This window comes from Pteropus vampyrus, unplaced genomic scaffold, assembly GCF_000151845.1.
Source record: "Pteropus vampyrus isolate Shadow unplaced genomic scaffold, Pvam_2.0 Scaffold755, whole genome shotgun sequence".
Lineage (NCBI taxonomy): Eukaryota > Metazoa > Chordata > Mammalia > Chiroptera > Pteropodidae > Pteropus > Pteropus vampyrus.
This window is the reverse complement of record NW_011889536.1, coordinates 260,920-280,318: the sequence shown is the minus strand read 5'-3', so window position 1 is coordinate 280,318 and position 19,399 is coordinate 260,920. Positions and strand designations below refer to the sequence as shown.

The 19,399-nt window shown below is 41.0% G+C and overlaps 1 protein-coding gene across 1 annotated transcript in view; it reads left to right on the top strand.

Annotated features, from left to right (window-relative positions):
* The window catches only part of POU2F3 (POU class 2 homeobox 3), a 74,087-nt gene extending 61,013 nt beyond the window's left edge, over positions 1-13,074 (top strand). Inside the window, exons 7-13 of the mRNA XM_011385710.2 lie at positions 1,752-1,934; positions 2,360-2,501; positions 4,108-4,244; positions 5,741-5,902; positions 10,500-10,566; positions 11,698-11,833; positions 12,787-13,074. Coding sequence (XP_011384012.1) covers positions 1,752-1,934; positions 2,360-2,501; positions 4,108-4,244; positions 5,741-5,902; positions 10,500-10,566; positions 11,698-11,833; positions 12,787-12,826 — 867 coding nt within the window. The 3' untranslated portion in view covers positions 12,827-13,074. The remainder of the gene's footprint in view (positions 1-1,751; positions 1,935-2,359; positions 2,502-4,107; positions 4,245-5,740; positions 5,903-10,499; positions 10,567-11,697; positions 11,834-12,786) is intronic.
* The last annotated feature ends 6,325 nt before the right edge of the window (positions 13,075-19,399 follow it).

Here is a 19,399-nt window from a genome sequence, read left to right as displayed (position 1 = left end):
CTTACTCTGGCTAGATGCGGCCTCATATCAGGATGTATGGCTTGGCAAGGGTAGCAGGGACTGTATTGTAGCTGCCATTCCTCCCCTATCTGCACAATAAATAACCTACACATCTACATTAGATGGCTCTGCAGAAATGGATGTTCAGAAGAGTTGGGAATGATTGCAGAGATCTTAATGTCCCTTCTCTGTGCTAAGATCCCCATGGATCACTAAGAGGTTTTAGAGGCTTAGAGTCCACTGAAGACATCTGGAAGGAGGATGCCATCTAGTGGTTAATAGAAATGGTGACACCAGAGTTAAGCTCTTCCACTTCCTCTGGATGGCTTTCCTCAAGATCAATTCTTACATCTTATAATATGAGAGCCAGGAGAGGCCAGAAGCAGAGAGACTGTTTAGAAAGTTATTAATATCATCCTGGACAGTGGTAATGAGGGACTGGCTTAGAGTTATGGCAATAAGAATAGAGAGGAGGGAGTGAATGGAGGGATGTTTGGGGAAGTTAAATCAATACAATTTGGCATCTGATTGGCTAGGAAATGGGGGAGGGAAAAGGTCTAGCAAAGAACTCAATAAGTATTTGCCAGGTGAAAAAACAAATGAATTAATGAAAAAGAAGCCTTAAAGAGAACTGAGGCTTTGTCCTAAGGGTCTGGTCTACGCCACACCTTCCCTGCAAAACAGGATTGAATCCATAATAGTTTCAAATCACTCTGTTCTAAAAGACTCTTCACTGGAGAAAAGAGTCTTTAACTTGTGTGTGTGTGTGTGTGTGTGTGTGTGTGTGTGTGTGTGTGTGTGTGTGTTTTACCTTCCTTATCATAAGGATACCTATCTCACTGGTAAATCTGAATATCTTGGAAGAGAGAAGGTATAAAGTTACCCCTAGTCTAAGAAAAGAGTAACTAGGAAAGATGGAGAAGAGGGTGGACTCATTATCCACATGGGCAATGGCCCCTGCAACTGGACATAATACTTGGACCAGTAGGCCTGGGTTCATTTCCTTCTTTGTGAAATGATAGATGTCTTCACGAGTTCAATTCATTCCTGACTCCAAATGGGAACAACATGGATTCTAGGTTTAAGAGTCCATTTTTCTGTGAACATAAACTAAAAAAACAGTGTCTCCTGACAACCACAAATGAAATCAAGGTGCATGTAGATAGCACTGGAATGCCTTTGATTTAAATACACAAACAAACAACAAAACCACTTATGAAAGAAAAACATTTAGAAAGTAAAATGGCAGTCACAAGAGTTTGATATTTTATGAAAATTCTATTAATATAATGAGTCTTAGATGTCCTCTGTTATCTTCAGGTAATGCCTGTTAAACACTTCAATAACTTTGCTTTGTGGAAAAAGAAAAAAACAGGCTAAGCAAACAACCTTTTACCTTATCCTGAGACTTGTTTTTGGATTCTTTGTAAACAACTCTGCTAGCTCCTTTTATGGTGGAAAACTGAAAGGAAGAGGATACCTGCTTAGAATCAAACAATGAGTCATAGACTAAAATCTAGAAAAGCCATCTCCCTTTTTCACACTTCTACTGTTTCTACCCTGGCTATTCTAGGTATTTACTATCCCTTCATAGAAACTCCAATTTCTACTTCTATGCCATGAGAAAAAAAATAGGAATCCAATGTAGCCAGGGATCTGTCATCTTCTAAGTGTGCCTATTAGTATGAAATATTAGAAAATGCCATTTGATCTGCTCCTTGTATATCTGCTTGGCTTATGTTCCCTCTTAGGCAATTGGGCGCCCCGGGCTGCCAGGATCCTCTTTAGAACCCCACCTGGAAGTGTCCCAGCATCTCTCAGTGTCCAAGCACCTACCCAGCTCTGGAGGGGCTGATGAGCCCAGTGACCTGGAGGAGCTCGAGAAGTTTGCCAAGACCTTCAAGCAGAGGCGCATTAAGCTGGGCTTCACACAGGTTTGGTTTTGTGGGAAGAGATGGAAGAAATTGGGTTGAGTGAGTGGAAACTGGGCTTCCTGAGTGTAGGATTCAAGAGCAATTTGAATCTCTGTGTGTTTCAGGCAAGCCCATTGTATTCCTTGAGAATAGGGCACAGTTGCCATTTGTAGGGAAACTGAGAACATTGCAGGTGGAGGGGAGAAAAACAAGAGGCAGACAAGGGTCCAGGCACATGGGCATGGCCCACTCAGAGTCTACAGAGAGAAATAAAACAATTCTCCATCTTAAAGGGAAAAAAAAAAAAAAACTAGAAAGGATCCAAGGTGATAAGTGGGTTTCGAAGATTCGCTGGGCACATAATTAGTGCTAGGATGGTGGGGATGTTGACCAAGAAGTGAAGGAGCCTATTTCTCAAGTTCCTCCCTCTCAATTCCCACGTGTAGGGAGACGTGGGGCTGGCGATGGGAAAGCTGTATGGCAACGACTTCAGCCAGACCACCATCTCACGATTTGAGGCCCTCAATCTGAGCTTCAAGAACATGTGTAAGCTCAAACCTCTACTGGAAAAGTGGCTGAGTGATGCAGGTAGGCCTCAAGGATATGAGAATGGATGGTGCCCTAGAGAATTCTGCAGGGAAGGGTCTAGTGACTTGTATGTGTTGGGGCTTTAGGCACTCAATACATAACACCCCTTTCTTCTTCTGAGTCTGGAATCAGTTGAGAAATAAGACACATGATATTGGCAAGTGGAGAAGAAAATATCAGCTTTATTACTGATAAAGCCCTTTGGAGGGCATGGCTTTAGGTCTATGGCCATGAAGATTTGCACTCATGCCCCTCCCTAACCTAGGACAAAAATTGGGTCTGCAGAGCAGACACCCAGATTGATTTGTAGACTAGGTCTAGGTCAGGTGATAGGGAAATGGGTTCTTTAGAGTCTTACTAGGAGAAAGAGGCAGTAGATGCAACAGAAGGTCTTTATCTGGCTAATTCTTAAGTAGGCTTTCAGAGGGCAGGGAGTTACTCTGAGCTAGACTTGTTAGGAAAGCCTTACAGCAGGAGTGGGGTTTGCAGGAGGATTCAGTCAGGTGTGGTGGCCAGGGAGGCATTCCAGTAGGTCAGGGTTTAAGCCAAGGGACAAATATTTGGAATAACGAATGGAAGAGTTTGCTGTCAAGGAATAGCAAAGGACAGAGTTTCTCAACTATCAATATCTTGGACCAGATAATTCTTTGTTGTGGGTGGTTGTCCTATGAATTGTAGTATATTTAGCAATATCTTTGGTCTCTACCTAATACATGCCAGTAGTACTCACGCCCAGTTGAAGGACCCCAAAATGTCTCCAGATATGGTCAAATGTCCCCTGGGGGAGTCAGGGTGGTGCAAAATCACCACTGATTGAGAACCACTGGTCTGGCTGAGAAGAAAGGAGCAGAGCCAGTGTCAGAGCTGGGCTCTATTCAATAGATATGTGTGGATTAGTGATTACTGTGGAAAGGGTGTAGTGGGCAGCCAGGGATATCACCCCCAGAAGTCCCTCCAGATGAAAACATGTGAAGAGGCAAGGAAGCGCCCTCCCACAGATGGTTTCTTCTACAGTTTTTATTGAAGCATTTAAGTGAGAGATATCATCAGAGGGTCTTAAGGTTTTGGGGAAAGGACCTTTTAGATAATTTCTAGTGTAATCCTCAAATCCTTCCTAAGGGATATCCCTGCCTATTGACCACACAGCCTTAGCTCCAACTCTTACACTGAAAAGGAAATGGCTTCGGCACCAACATTCTACTACCAAGTACCATTGCTTTTATCCCAAAGTGTCAGTTCACATTGTACTCCATGTTCATATCCAGGCACACTTGTAAAAGACAGACTCAGGAGTTACTTGTAGGAGCTCTGCCTGCACCCAGTCACACCCATACATGCTGATGATGTCTGGGTGTCCCTGAACCATGACTGCAAACACTGGAGGCACTGCTGTGGGAGTCATAAAGAACCTTTGCCCAGAGCAATGAGGAAAAGTAGTGTGTTCTTGATCTGTTCTTGTTCCCCTGGTTGTGGGGGGAGAGCCTTACTCCTGAAAATGCCACTGTAGAACCCACCCAGAAAGGTTGCTGGACCTCAAAACCTTTAACACTGGACGAGTTGTGCATTTGCTTCTTTGAGCTTCCTCTGCTCTTTCACCTCCCGACAGAATCTTCTCCATCAGACCCCTCGGTGAGTACCCCCAGCTCTTACCCGACCCTCAGTGAAGTATTTGGTAGGAAGAGGAAGAAACGCACCAGCATTGAGACCAACATCCGCCTGACTCTGGAAAAGAGATTTCAAGATGTGAGTGGCTCCTCTGGGTGGGAGAGAGTGGGTTGACTTGTATAGATGGGCTAGCAGCACATTCAATTCCCCTGACACCAACCTCTTGGCACTGTATACCTGCCTTGGGAAGGCATTAGAAAGCAAAGACATACCCCCCTCTATAAACACCCAGGTGTTTGACTGAAAGTCTGCCCTTCATCTCGAGTTCCAGGAATTTCTTTCCCCATTGACCCTTGCTTTGACATCTATTTGGGGCCCATTGTCCCTCTCACTGGGACGTATAAAGAATGGAATATAGAGTCCCCGAAGAGGGTGTAGCTCTGTATCCAGTTGAAATAAAGGGAGAAAAGCCAGGGCATTGTGTATAAATTCTTTATTTTCTATGCATTGTTTTATATTTTTCAAATTATAAATGTAATAAATGCTTATTGTAAACAATTAGGAAAATACAGGGATATAGAAAAAATCCATCAGGAAATGCCATCTAAATGTATTTCCTTCTCTTTCTTTTTTCCATGCACATTTAATTGTATTTAATTAAATCACATTATATACATACTTAATTAATCATATTATATACATACTTTTAAAAAAAACTTGTATGAAAGCATATCTTAAGCCAGTATGTAGAAGCTAATAATATCAAATGTGTGCCCTATGGGAGATGGGGGAGAAAAGATGGGAAAAAAGGTGGGGTCTAAACAGCTTTTAATTACAGTTCCTTAGGTACTAATATTCAGAGCCTGTGTCTGTACCACACAAGGCCATAAAGGACATGCCCATGGCCTAGTTCAACCTTGTGGGCCTCAGGCCTCCAGGACTGCTGCCCCTCCAGCAGATTCTTCAGTGTATCTGGCTCAAGGATCTGATGGCTGTATCCTGCTAGTGGGATGACAACAGCTGGCTTTTCCTTGTCATTAGGGTTCTCAGAGCAACAAGAATAAGGGAGCATGTAGGAGGGAGGAAAGGGAGCTTTGATAAAAAATTAGGTGGATGTGGGAGGGTGATATATATCTTGATGGATTCACATGTTTAACTTTATCATTTCTTATTTTGAGGTAGGACAGGAAACAGTGCCACTAGAGAAATATACCAGGTTATAAGGAAAGAACGCAGAGGAAAGCATGGGTTCTGAGGATTCTTCCTGCCCCCATATAACTCACCAATGGACTCCTCTTTTCAGAACTTCTCCTAAAGGAAGGAGTAAGAGTAGAGAACCTGTGTCAGGCCCTGTGCTTGGCAGTTTATACATGTTTTCTCATTTAATTTTCACAATAATTATTTATGGTAGGCATTATTATTCTCATTCCATAGATGATAAGACTGAGGCTCAGAGAGGTTAAGAAAGTTTCCTAAGGACACACAGTAAGTGATAAAGCCAGTATTCCATTCTAGGTTTGATTCTGAAGCTTTTGATCCACCTGTTGTTCTATCTCATTTACTTGGAACATCTGTCCCCCAACCCCAATTCTCAATCCTATATGAACCACCCTCTACTCCTTCGGTCTCTGTAGAACCCCAAACCCAGCTCAGAGGAGATCTCCATGATTGCAGAGCAGTTGTCCATGGAGAAGGAGGTGGTGAGGGTCTGGTTCTGCAACCGCCGCCAAAAGGAGAAGCGAATCAACTGTCCTGTGGCCACACCTATCAAATCACCCATCTACACTTCCCGTCTGGTGAGTGGCCAGGAAACAAGCTGCCAGTCAAGCACTGGGGAAGATGATGCCTGGAGGGCAAAAAGTCTTCTCCATTCTGGGGAAGGTGGGGGTTGGAGGTTGAGGGGGGCATGCAGTAAGTAAAGCAGCAAACAGATGCTGTATATTAAATGTCTAATATGAAGAATAATAAAGGGTAAGGAGATGGAAAGCGATAGTGGGGAGTTGTTTTTTTTTTAATAGAGAGGTCAGAAGGGACTTCTCTGATAGTGACATTTGAGCAGAGATCTAAATGTTGAAAGGGAAATATCTGGGGAAAAGAGTGTTCCAGGCAGAGAGACCAGTAAGTGAGAATACCTTGCATGTTTGAGAAACAGCAAGAAAGCCAGTGTAGCTGGGGCAGAGCAAGGAAGAAGACTAGAAGTAGGAGATGAAAGGAAAGAAGTAATAGGGAACAGACCACCCAAGGTCATAGAGGCCATTGAAAGGACCTTGGCTTTTAGTTTGCATGAAATAAGCCACCGGAGAACTCTGAGCAGAGAAACTTGAGCTGGCTGACATGGGCTGCTGTGTAGAGAATAATCTGTGTGAAAGCAGGAGACAAGCTAGGAGAATTACAATAATCAGGCCGAGAGTGGTGGAGGCTTGGGCTAGGTTGGTAGCCATGGTAGTGAGAAGTGGTTAGTTTTTAAATATATTTTAACTGTAGAGCCATCAAGATGTGCTTATAGCTCAGATGTGGAGCATGAGAAATGAGGCAAAGATGACTTCAAGGGTTTTGGCCTGAGCAACTGGTTGGAAGATGCTACCATTTCCTGAGATGATGAAGACTACAGGAGGAATAGATTTGAAGGGAAGAAGTAAGAATATAGATCTGGTTATATTAAGTTGTACATGACTCCTAGACATCCAAGAGGTGGTCAGAGAAGAAGTCAGGGCTGGGAATAGCTTGGAGTTCAAGCAGACCTGGACTAAAATTTAGGCGGAAGAGAAATATCTTCTCTGTCCAGGGGAGAAATGGTGCCTGGAGGGTAGAGGTGGGAAAGTTCTTCTCTATCCTTGAGGACAGTTGTGTTTGAACGTTAAGGGAGTTGAGGATAACGGTGAGTCTTTCAGCACTCAAGGATGAACGAAATTCAGCGTTGGTGGGGTGAGACATTGCTGTTTCATAAAACTACACCATTGTTCATTCTTTCACCAAACATTTATGACTATCTTACTATACATATTGGTCTTTGTGCAGAGTGCTTGGGATACACAAATAAATAGTATCTCTCTTCTGTCCTGGAGGACCTCACTGCCTAGCAGAGGAGACAGACAAATAAACAAATGATAAACAACATGATAATTTCTCTAGGAAAACTTTGTAGTAGCAGCTAACAAAGCTTTGGGAGGTAGTGGTTAGAGAAGGCTTCCCCAAGGAGATAATTAATACCTGGGATGAGTCTAAAAGGCAAGAAGGAATGAAGAGTTTTCACAGGGGAAAGTGCGAGAACAGTGGCACAGACCAGGAAGAATATATTGCACTTCCACAGAACTGCAGCTGGTTCCATGTAGAGGAATGTTGACAGGTGAGGCTGGACATATCTGCAAAGGCCAGACTGAAAGGACTGTGTGCAATGCTAAGACACTAAAAGGTTTGGAAGAGTCATTGAATGATTTTTAAGCAGGGCATTGGCATGATCAGATTTGCTTTTTAGAATGAATACTCTGACTGCAGTGTAAAGGGTGGTTTGAGAGCTAGAGAGAACAGTTAAGATGTGAATGCAGTTATCCAGTAGAGAAGTAATGAGGGCTGAAGCAAACCTATGTGATAAGAATGAGGGAGGTGGGAGAGATTCAGGAGATAATTAGAAGGTAGAATCATAAGGTGTTGGTTAATAAACTGAAAATTGGTTGGGGGCACAGAGAATGATGAAGGAAAGAAAATACTCTGGGATGACTCTCAGCATTCAGACTGGGTAAATGGTAGTGCCATTGATAAAACAAGCAAACACAGAAGAGGAGCTAGTTTGCGAATAGAAAAAAAGTGATGACTTTAATTATTTTTATTAATTACATTATTATTACAATGAGGCCTGTGGGACACCTAAGTGGCAATGTCCACAGGCACTTGGAATTATGGGTCTGGAGGTCAGCAGAGAAGGCTGGAATGAGGATATGGATCGGGAGATCATACACATACACATGGAATTTGAAATCTTGGGTGAAGAGGAGCTTACCTATAGAGTTTGTACATAGGAAGCAAAGAGGAAAGTCCAGGTCTCAGCTATGTGGAACACCAGCATTTGAGGGATGGGCAAAGGAAGAGGATCAAGGGAAGAAACTGAGAAGGATGAGCGGAAAGAGGCAAGAAACTGCAATGAAATAGATGTAAGGGGTAAAGCAGATGTGAGGAGTTCTGCTATAAGGACACAGATAAAAAAACACCCAAATGGGGTCTGAGAAGGATGACTCTCTATTTTGTTTAAAGAACAGATTAGACATTAGCATGAAGACTAGCACAGCGAGCAGAAGGAATGGTCTGTGAGAAGGCATAGAATTCTAAAACAACATGATTCCTTTGGGGAATCACAAGCATTTCAGTCTGACTAAAGCCAAGGGTTTGAGAATAAGACAGAGGGATTGATGAGGTCCAGAAAATGATGGGCTCTGGACACTAAACTACCCTAAAAGCTATGAGGAACCATTGGAAATTTTAAGTTTGAGGAAATGTGATTTTCATTCATTATTCCTTTCTTAAATATTTCTTGAGCACCCACCATGTTTTTCATTGGGATACAGTGGTATCAGGACACTTGTCATCCCGGCTTACAGTCCAGCAGATAAAACACATAAACAAATGCTATTTGTGCTGAAGGCTCCAGAGAAGATGTATCCAGCATCCAGCTCTCATGAAGTCTACAGCCTAGTGGCGGTGGGGAAGACATTAAACAAAAATTACATTAATACTTGTGGTATCCTGAAGGAAGCAGATAGAGAAAATGTTCTGACCCTATTTTTTCCTCAGGTCTCATTGACACAGTCTCTTTGGGATTAGGACATAATTTCTTCTGCTTCTAATATGAAATGATCTTCAAGATATACAGTTAAGCAACAAAACAAAACAAAAAAACAAAATGTTGCAGACCAGTGTGGGCAGACTGCTACCATTTATATAAAAAATTAAAAAAGGGCAACTATATATATGTCTGCTTACCTATGCATAACCTGTCTCTGAAAGGAAACTTCTTAGAAGCTGGTCGCAGTGAATAAATATATTATTTATTTTAAAACAGCAACAAATTTCTTGGGTGTGGCAGCAGAGGGAAAGGAAAAGAAGAGGGAGAGAGGTTATTGATAACATCTCTTACCATGCTGCCCCACACCTGTCTCCACCCTTTGTGGGCCCTTTGCCTACTGAGGAGGCTCATTGTAAAAGGGCAGGTAAATGAAAGCAGCAGAACCATAGATGATTAATTAGGGAGTGAGTACCTGCTGCATCCTGTTGGGATGAAATGTTCCAAACTGGGGAAGAGAAGAATATCAAATCACAGTTTCCTGAGCAGAACTTCCTTTCAAAGTCTTTTGAAAACATCATCAGAGCTTTCCCTGTCAGCCTGAGAAGAATGCAGGGAGGGAAAGTATAAAGATTTAACTTAAAACTAAGAGGTGAGTAGCATCTAGAGACACCCAGCAGCTAACAGCTTCCTTCAGGAAGGAAGGGAACTAACATTTAACAAGTCCAGTACTCTCTGGCAGGTATTGTGTTGGAAGCTTTATGAACATTATCTCATTAAATCTTAATTAAAAGAAACTATGAGGGAAGTACTACTATTATTTTACAGGTGAGAAAACCAAATCTCAGTGGAGTTAGGTAACTTGCTCAAAGTCACACAGGTAATTTAGTGGTGAAGCCAGGTCTCACCCCTAGATCTGTTGGGCTCCAAAGTCCATTCTTCTATTTTATCTTGTTCTAGTTCTAGGACAGTAATACTGAGGTGGAGATTCCTGAACTGTGTGGGAGGTTAAACTATATTGTCTTAGGTCCCTTCCAAATCTGGGTTGATGATGCTATGAGGTCTCCAGAGCAAAATGAAAAGCTTCAGAGACCAAAGTTCAACTCCTCTGGTTATCTACGGAGAGTCAATGGTCCACTTATGCATCAGGCTGGGAAGCCTGACACAGGGTTGTTAGGGCTGGTGCTCTGCTTCCCTGAGCAAAAGCAGGAGTCTTTTAGGAAGGAAGAAGTAGGGACTGAAAAATAGAAAGCCTGCTAGCAGTGTTTGCCACAGCATTGTCCAAGAAGTATGCTCCTTTCATTGCCAGAGCACTCGAACACAGAAGCTTTGACCTGGCAATGCCAGAGAAACTTTGCCAGGCAACACACAGCAGGGTGGGAAGAGCCTAGTGTTAGCAGCGCGGAGCTATAGGAGGAGGGCAGAGCTGGAGCTGGATGCTATTCAATGTCCAGAAGCCCTCCTATGAAATGAAACAGAATGTAGGTTTAGAGTAGGAAATTATCAAGGAAGCTAAGCCCTAGTCTCTGCATAGTCTGGGACCCAGCATCCTGAGGAGAATATCCGAGGTTGGAGAAGGGAGTGGAAATAGACATTTACAAGCTGCTCTTGCCTTTCAGGTCTCTCCTTCTGGGTCTCTGGGCCCCCTCTCCATCCCTCCTGTCCATAGCACCATGCCTGGAACAGGTGAGCTTTAAAATGAAGTTTCTGAATAATACAAGAATTCCTTTAAATAGTGGGACATTAGAGCTGAAAGGGATCTACCTAAGTTAGCATTCCCTAAATGTACTTCAAAGGATATTAAAATCTGTGTTGGAGGAAAAAAGTTTTCATGATCCAGTAAGTTTGGGAAATGCTGAGTAAGCAAAGTTTAAACATGTTTATTTTTTGTTTCATTTTGATTACAATACTTCTCAGCACTTAAGTACATTATATGTTTCTAAAGTTGCTGTATAGAAGGCTAAAGGAAGACAGAGTTTTCCAAACCAATTTTGTATAGAACTCTACTTTTCAAAAAGTACCTATAGCATCTGAAAGAGCCAAATAAGATGTTCATATGTCTGGCTGTGCTCAGGACAGTCCTAGTGTCTGCCTTTTGTCCTGACATGACTATCAATAGTACTCTCTTCCACTCTTCAAAGTATTTTAGTTTGGATGGTAAAATAATGTGCTGCCTTATCCATAGAATGCTGTTTGGGAAACTCAAATACAAGAGTTCAGTTTAATCCAAATCTGCTATTTTACAGAGGACAAAAATGAGTTTCAGAGAAGTGAAATGAGTTGCCACAGGCCACAGAGCTGCTTAGCCCAGGACCTGGACTCGCATCATCTAGACCGTGTACCTTTTGTTTGTTTCCAGATGGGAGCACTAGAGAGGCTAGCAATCTTTAATTGTGCTTTCAGGTTCTCTTTTCCCTCACTATGTACTTTTCTTTCTTTCTTCTTCTCTTCCTTTCTGAGGTTTCTTGTTTTGTTTTGTTTTTTATTGTCCCGCCTCTGGATCTGGGGCTGTACAGGCCCAGCCCAGGGTGTGTACTGGAGTAGGATGATTCTGGCATCTGGCCTTGAGTTTAGCAAGTCTGAGACTTGCAGAACCAGCCATACAACTCTCTAGGGCCTGATTTGAGGAACCCATTCATGATGGGAGGCACTCCAGCCCAGGTGCTGATGCTAATATGGCAGAAAGTAGTCAAATGAAGTGGGGGCTAGGGAGAGGGTGATATCCCTTTGTGGATACATGTCTGAAGGGCTATGTCACAAGGTCCCAGGACCCAGCTGCATTATTTTCCTCTTGTTTTTGCTTCTCCTCATCCTCAGTAACATCATCCTGTTCCCCTGGGAATAACAGCAAGCCTTCATCTCCTAGCTCAGGACTCCACACCAGCAGCCCAACCACATCTCAAAATAACTCCAAAGCAGCAGTGAACTCCTCCTCCAGTTTTAACTCTTCAGGGTAAGATGGAAGGGAAGGGTATAGTGACATCCCAGCAGAGCTAAGGGACATGTGAGACACTGGGTGAAAACCTTGGGAATGAAAGCTGTCATGGGGTTGGAAAAAGGGAATGGAATGGCAGAGAGGGGACAAAGTGGAGAGCCAGATTGGACTTTATCCTTAGGGAGTGGGATTTAAAAGAGAAGCTTCAGCCAGTGAGCAGTCCTGGCAAGGAGCTCATGTCAACAAACCCAAAATTTACATCCTCAGTGGGAAGGTGGAAATTTCCAAACACTCCTATCATACCAGGCCTTTCACTGGGCTTAGGAGTTCTCCACTTTATGCCAATAACCCTGTCCTGGGGTGTTCTGATGTGAGCTTGAGCTTCAAGTGTGGCTGACACAGTGAGAGAGGAAAGTGATACTGTTCCCTATATCATGTTCCCACCTGGGATACAGTGGGGGAAATTAGCCTCTTGGCCCAAAGAATCCACTCTAAAAAGTATTTTAAGAGTTGATGCCTTGAGAGATTCTTCTCCGATTCAGAATAAAAGAGATATTTGAAAGTTAGGTGGTAGGCTAAAGACCTAGCTTGTTGGAAGAGATGAATCCACTTGTCCAAACCCAAGTAGTTCAGCAAGGCAGCCAGCTCTCATTGGCCAGTTTTTGCATAACCCCAAAAGTTGGAGCTCCTCAACAACCCCCACAAAAAAAAAAAAGAAAAAAAACCATATAATATACATTAAAAAATTGTTTTGAGATATAATACACCATAAAATTTCTCATTTTAAATATACAATTCAGTACTTTATAGTATATTCACAAGGTTATACAACTATCATCATTATCTAATTCCAGAACATTTTTGTCATCCCAGAAAGAAACCCTATACTTATTAGCTTATCACTGCCCATTCTCATATTTCCTCATCAAATTAGCAGATTTATAATTGACTTGTTTCTTTCTCCTTTCCAGGTCTTGGTACCGATGGAATCATCCCACCTACCTCCACTAAGACTAAAAAGTTTCTCCTATTCCACCTGGCCCTGTATTTACCACTGGAAGGAAGGGAGTCACTCCTTCTCTGTATGGACAGATGACTTTCAGAAGAGTAGAAGACAATCCCCACTATCAACGAAACTAAACTCTTGCCTTCTTCATGAGCAAGAGCCTCCAGAGATCCAAACTGTGATTGAACCATGTGTTGACTCCTAGTGATCTTGAAATATATATCAATCCTAGGGGTTGACCATTTTCACCTTCCTTGCCTGTGCCTTTATCCTCTAGTTCTAAATATTTCAGATGGCATCACTGTGGCAGTGGTGTTTCAGAGAAAAGACTTCTTGTCGTTATTCTTTAACTCATTCTGGGGACAGCCATTTGCCTGGTGTCCCAAACCACCAGAGAGCTAATGGTTTTGACTCTGAACCTAGCCATAATCTCCAAACTGATTCTAAAATCTATGAAAAGATTGGAATCCGATTTCTGCACCAAAGCCTTGATGTTTTCTTTATTCAACCAAGTTGTCTGACTGACTCTTCTTTCACCCCATTTTCTCTTTAGTCCTGCCCCCTTGTCTAAAACCAGATCTATACATGATTTTGTTCTCCAAGTTCCCTCCTCTTTACAGAAGGCTAATTTCTTCAGTCCTGGGGACACATTTCTCTGCTCACAGGTGCTTTTCTGCCTGTTAAATCTGTCCCAGAGTTCGGGAGCACTTGTTCCTTCTCTCCTTCCCTATGTTTCTCCTTCTCATTCTCTCTTCTTTCTCCTGGCTGTAGAAGAAAGAACACAAAGGCAAACAACACACAGTTATGCTAGCAAAACACCTATATATAGCCCTTTCTTGTTTTTGCATTATGTTCTTCTTTTCTTAATATGGAATTTTCCAGCAAAATGTTTAACTCAGGTGTGAATTTTGAAGATGTCTCTAATATTTTCTCTTCTTTAAAAAAAAGAAAAAGAAAAAGAAAGGAAAAAATACCAAAGTGTAAAATACTGTGCTAGCTCTATAAGGGTTCCCATATAGGCTGGGAATCCTTCTTAAGTTCCCAGGAACATTATCTCTAGTCTCCTTCCTTGTGGGCCAGTGTGTAGAGATGTAACATGAAGCCATTGTAGAAATGGTAACTTTTTAAAGACTGCATATCCAAGGAAATGTTGAGATTCAAAGGAACTGTTCCTAAATACATTTGTATAGTGATGTTATAAACTATTCCACTATTGATAAGAAGAAGTTCAGATTATTATCCTGTGTCTTTTGTTATGGGGGAATGTGAGTGCATATGATGAAATGTGTTGAAATGGGATGAGGAGAATGTTTCAAATTGATGCATTAAGTCTATTACTCCCCAAACTGATGCTAAAGATAACATACATTAATACAGGGCTCTGAAGAGTTCACAGTTCTTATTCTTTTTGACAGAACTTCCTTGAAGGCAGAGGAGGCAAGAGATTAGTTCCTCTTTTTGCAAGTGGGAGAATGGTGAATAGTTAAGGTCAAGTCATTCAGAAACTTAAGAGGTAAAGCCTGAGGCTAATAGCTCATATCTCAGATATCCTGAAGATTAATTATTCATAATTCACAATGGAAAGCAATAGATATTTAAGGCAAAAAATGATTTAATAATCATATTTATTTGGCTTTGCAATGCACTGTGAGTCTTGGTGAGTGGCTTGAGGGGAAGGAAAGCTATCCTTGTGGTTTTTCTTAGTTTAAAATAGTTACCATTCTTGAGGTAAACATTGACCTGTAGGAAATGGAGGCCCTTCAAAAAATGTAATGGCTGAAGAGGAAAAACTAAGGATTAGATATTTGTTGCAAATAATTATATCCAAGTGGAAAATCTACACATAAGTGATCAAGAGTTAACTTTTCTTACTGTTTGAATGGGGCTTATATTAAGACTAATATTTCATGTCATGAAGTAGTAGAATGCCTATTGGTAGTAGTTTCTTAAGAAAAGAGCTAATTGAAAAGGGCTCAGTATGTAGCAAAGAGACAGCAAGAGGAGCCTTCAGCAGTACTTTAAGTACATAAAGAGACTACTCCACCACCCATGAGCCTTTCTGTGTGTGTGTATGTGTGTGTACACACTCTTCTTTGCATACTCATGGGTGTCAGAGCTGACCCTTTCCTACAGCAATCCTGGCTACCTTGACATCTTTTCTCAGGTGAGTGCTAAAAGTTGATCCACACTAAGACTCTGGTTTTAACCCATTTGAACTTAAAAAAAAAAAAACAACTTATTTTTTAGAGCAGTTTTAGGTTTACAACAAAGTTGAGAAGAAGGTACAGAGATTTTTCATATACTACCTGTCCCCACATATGCATATCCTCACCCCATTATTGACATCCATCATCAGAAAAGATATTTTCTTTTACCAAGGATGAACCTACATTAACACATCATAATCACCCAAAGTCCACAGTTTACCTTAGAGTTCACTCTTGGTGTTGCATATTCTACAAGTTCGGACAAAAGTATAATAATATATATTCATCATCATAATATACCGGGGATTTTCACTTCCCTAAAAATCCTCTGTGCTCTGCCTATTCATCTCTCTGCCCGCTATACCTTTGGCAACCACTGATCTTTTTACTGTCTCCATGGTTTTGCCTTTTCTAGAATGTCATATAATTAGAATCATATAGTATAGAGCCTTTCCAGAGTGACTTCTTTCACTTAGTAATATACATTTAAGGTTTCTCCATGTCTTTCCATGGCTTGATAGCTTATTTCTTTTTAGTTCTGAGTAATATTCTGTTATCTCAATGTACTACAGTTTGTTTATCCATTTATCCACCTACTGAAGGACATCTTGGTTGTTTCCAAGTTTTGGCAATTTTGAATAAAGCTGCTATAAACATCTGTGTGCAGGTTTTTATGTGAATATAAAATTTCAATTCCTTTGGGTGAATACCAAAGAGTATAATTGCTGGATTGTATGGTAAGAGTATATTTAGTTTTAGAAGAAAATGCCAAACTGTCTTTCAAAGCAGCTGTACCATTTTGCATTCCCACCAGCAAGAGTTCCTGTTGTTCCACATCCTCACCTGCATTTGTTGTCCATGATCCAGATTTTGGCTGTTTAATAGATGTGTAGTGGTATCTCATTGTTGTTTTAATTTGCATTTCCCTGATGACTTATAATGTGGAACATCTTTTCATAGGCTCATTTCTCATATGTATATCTTTGGTGAGATGTCTATAAGGTCCTTAGCCCATTTTTCGATCTAGTTGTTTTCTTACTGATGAGTTTTAAGAGTTCTTTGTATATTCTAGATAATGGACCCTTACCAGATGTGTGTTTTGCAAATATGTTTTCCCAATCTGTGGCTTATTATCTTCTTATTCTCTTGACATTGTCTTTTGCAGAGCAGAAGTTCTTAATTTTAATGAAGTCCAGCTTATCAAGTATTTTGTGGAACATGTCTTTGGTGTTGTGTATGAAAAATCATCATCATATCTAGGGTTATCTAGGTTTTCTCCTATGTTATCCTCTAGGAGATTTATAGTTTTGTGTTTTACATTTAGGTCTATTATCCATTTGAGTTCATTTTTATGAAAGGTGTAAGATCTGTGTCTAAATTAATTAACTAATTAGTTTATTTATTTTGCAGGTGGATGTCCAGTTGTTCCAGCGCCATTTGTTGAAGAGACTATCTTTTCTCCATTGTATTGCCTTAGCTCCTTGGCAAAGATCAGTTGCCTATAGTTGTGGGGGTATATTTCTGGGTTCTCTATTTGGCCATGGTTTTTAATGAAAGAAATAAACAGAATTATAGCCTAACTGCTCAGCCATCAGTAGTTTTCATTGTCCATTGACTTGGACAGTTACTAAATAGATTCAAATCTGGAAGTGAGCATCAAATTACCTTTCATGTCTGCATGATTCCATAAAACTCATAATTCCAGTGAAGTTTAACCTAAAAAGCTTGGTTAGCTTTTTCAACATCCAATCAGACAGAAAATTGAAGGGCAACAACCAGTCATTGTCTAGGGAGAAAGGAAGAGAAAAAATTTGTTGCTGCTGCTTTTCCAATTTCATACTTAGCTCTTTAGTTGACTCAAGATCAGTGGGCCCAGCTGTGGGCTCCTAAGACTAAGGACTTCTATCTGGACTACCCAGAGAATACATGTAATCACAGTTCTCAAATTAAGAATCTTGTCCTGAGCACCCAGTTTCAGTGCCTCTGCTTCCAATACACTCTGAAAGCTCCTGTTATGTCTCACGTAGCACATTTGCTGACCCCACTGCTCAGCTTCTCCTGATAGACTGTGGGGTGCTCCTTGTAGTTGAGGCTGTCTTTTTTTCTTTGTATCCCCATTACTAGCATTGTGCCTAGCATATAATATGCAATTAAGATTTTAAAAAATTGAGTTTATTTTTTTCCCTCTAAAGAACTTCTAACACCCTTCACTGATGTAAAGAGCTGTGAATACAGAAAAATACAGTGTGCATCTGGAGGAGATTCTAGTTGAATGGAGGCAATATATTTTGGTGACTAAGATCATGACCTCCAGAGCAGCGGTCCTCAACCTTTTTGGCACCAAGGACTGATGCTCCTATGAGAATCTAATGCCTGATGATCTGAGCTGGAGCTGAGGTGGTAAATGCTAACGCTGGGGAGCAGCTGCAAATACAGATGAAGTTTCACTTGCTGGCCCACTGCTCACCTCCTGCTGTGTGGCCCAGTTCCTAACAGGGCAAGGATTGGTACCAGTCTGCAGCTCGGGGGTTGGGGACTCCTGCTCAAGATCCATATTGCCTGGGTTCCTACCAAAATCTGCCTCCTATTAATTATGTCATCTTGGGCAAGCTCCATGACTGCTCTGTGCCTCAGTTTATTACCTGTAAAATGGGAGTAACAATGGAGTTACTCATAGATTTGTGAGAATTAAAAGAATCACTATATGTAAAGTGCTTGAAACAATGCCTGGTACATTAATATTACCTATTATTGCAATGCTTATTATTGTCATTGTTATTCAAGTAAATTGGTGAAGAGCCTCTTGTCACCTGCTCTCCCTAACAGCCCAGAAATTTTCTGGGGGATGCTGCTATTGATTAGGATCTGCTTTGATGGAACAAGAATTGTGCCCAAAGATATATAAATTAATAAAATTTAATTTATATGAAGCTTAACCCTGGAATCCCAATCACCCTAGGATAAAGGCCTAATAGAGTCTGGAAGTGGCACCTTCCCTTATCCCCTCAGCCTTTAGACTCTTGAAGCCTTTAATATGCTGTTCTTTCCCAGGAAATGGTGGCGGCAAGAAGAAAGTTCCAGATTCAGATACTAGAAGAAAAAAAATGCTGCGACAATAACAAATGAGAAAAAGGTTGAGATTTGCATACTATCCACTTAGTGAAATGGATATTTTCATGTTTTCTTCAGGCTATCATTACCTCTTATCTCGTCTATTCCAACCCACTTGTAACGGGTTGTCTTCTCTGATTCATCTTATACTGATTTTGTTGAGTGTCTATATAGCAGGGATTCTCAACTTTGGAGAGCTGAGAATCACCTTGGAGAGCTTTAAAAAGATAGCTACACACAAATTCTGATTTATTTTGTCTGGGGTGTGGCCTGGGCATTGGGACTTTTTTAAAGGTCCTTTTAAAGTGATTTCATTGTGCTATCAAGGTTGAAAAATACTGCCCAGATATGCATATATATCACTGGGGACCTTATCAAAATGCAGATTCTGATTCAGTAGGTCTGGGTTTAGGGTCTGAGATTCTGTGCTTCTAACAAATTCTTAGGTGATGCAGATTTTGCTGGCCCATGGATCACACTTTCAGTGGCAAGGGCTTGGAGAACGTGATAAAATTATTCCCTGGCCCAATAGCATCACAGGTTTTCTATTATCTGCATACTAAGATGCCTCAGACTGGCATCAGCTATTTTAGATGATCTAACAGCAGTGGTTCTCAAACGTCACTAATTATCTAAATGACTTCTGGCAGGTTTTAAAAGATACAGATTCCTGGGCCCCACACCAGGCCTGTTAAATCATTTTTAAGGTGCAGCCTGCACAAAGGATATTTTTAAAACACTTCCCAAGTGGTATACATAATAAGATTTATGAGCTACAATATATTTCCAATATACTCTTCTAGGTTCATTTCCCATTCATTCAACCAGCAAACATTTATTGTACCTGCTTCATACCAGGTATAGGGAAACAAAGATGAAAACAAGGTACTCCTTACTCTTAAAGGATTGGCAAGACAAATGACCAAAATTAGACTTGCTATTCCTCAGACCTAGCCTAAGCTCATTCCTCTGCTTTTATGAGTGTCTGGCCCTGTCAGCACCTCATTGTCACCTGTGCTGATCTAGCCAAATGCCCCCTTTACTGCATTTGAGTATACTTACATTTGGTCCTCACTTCAAATTTGCTGTTAAATAGATCCAGAGAGGAGAAAGAATTTACCGAAAGTGACAACAATAATTAACATTTACGTAGTGACTTCCATATGCCAGACATTGTTTATAAGCACTTTACACATGTTAAGTGTGTAAAATTTCTCACAATAACCTTATGAGATAACTATTATTACTATCCCTGTTCTG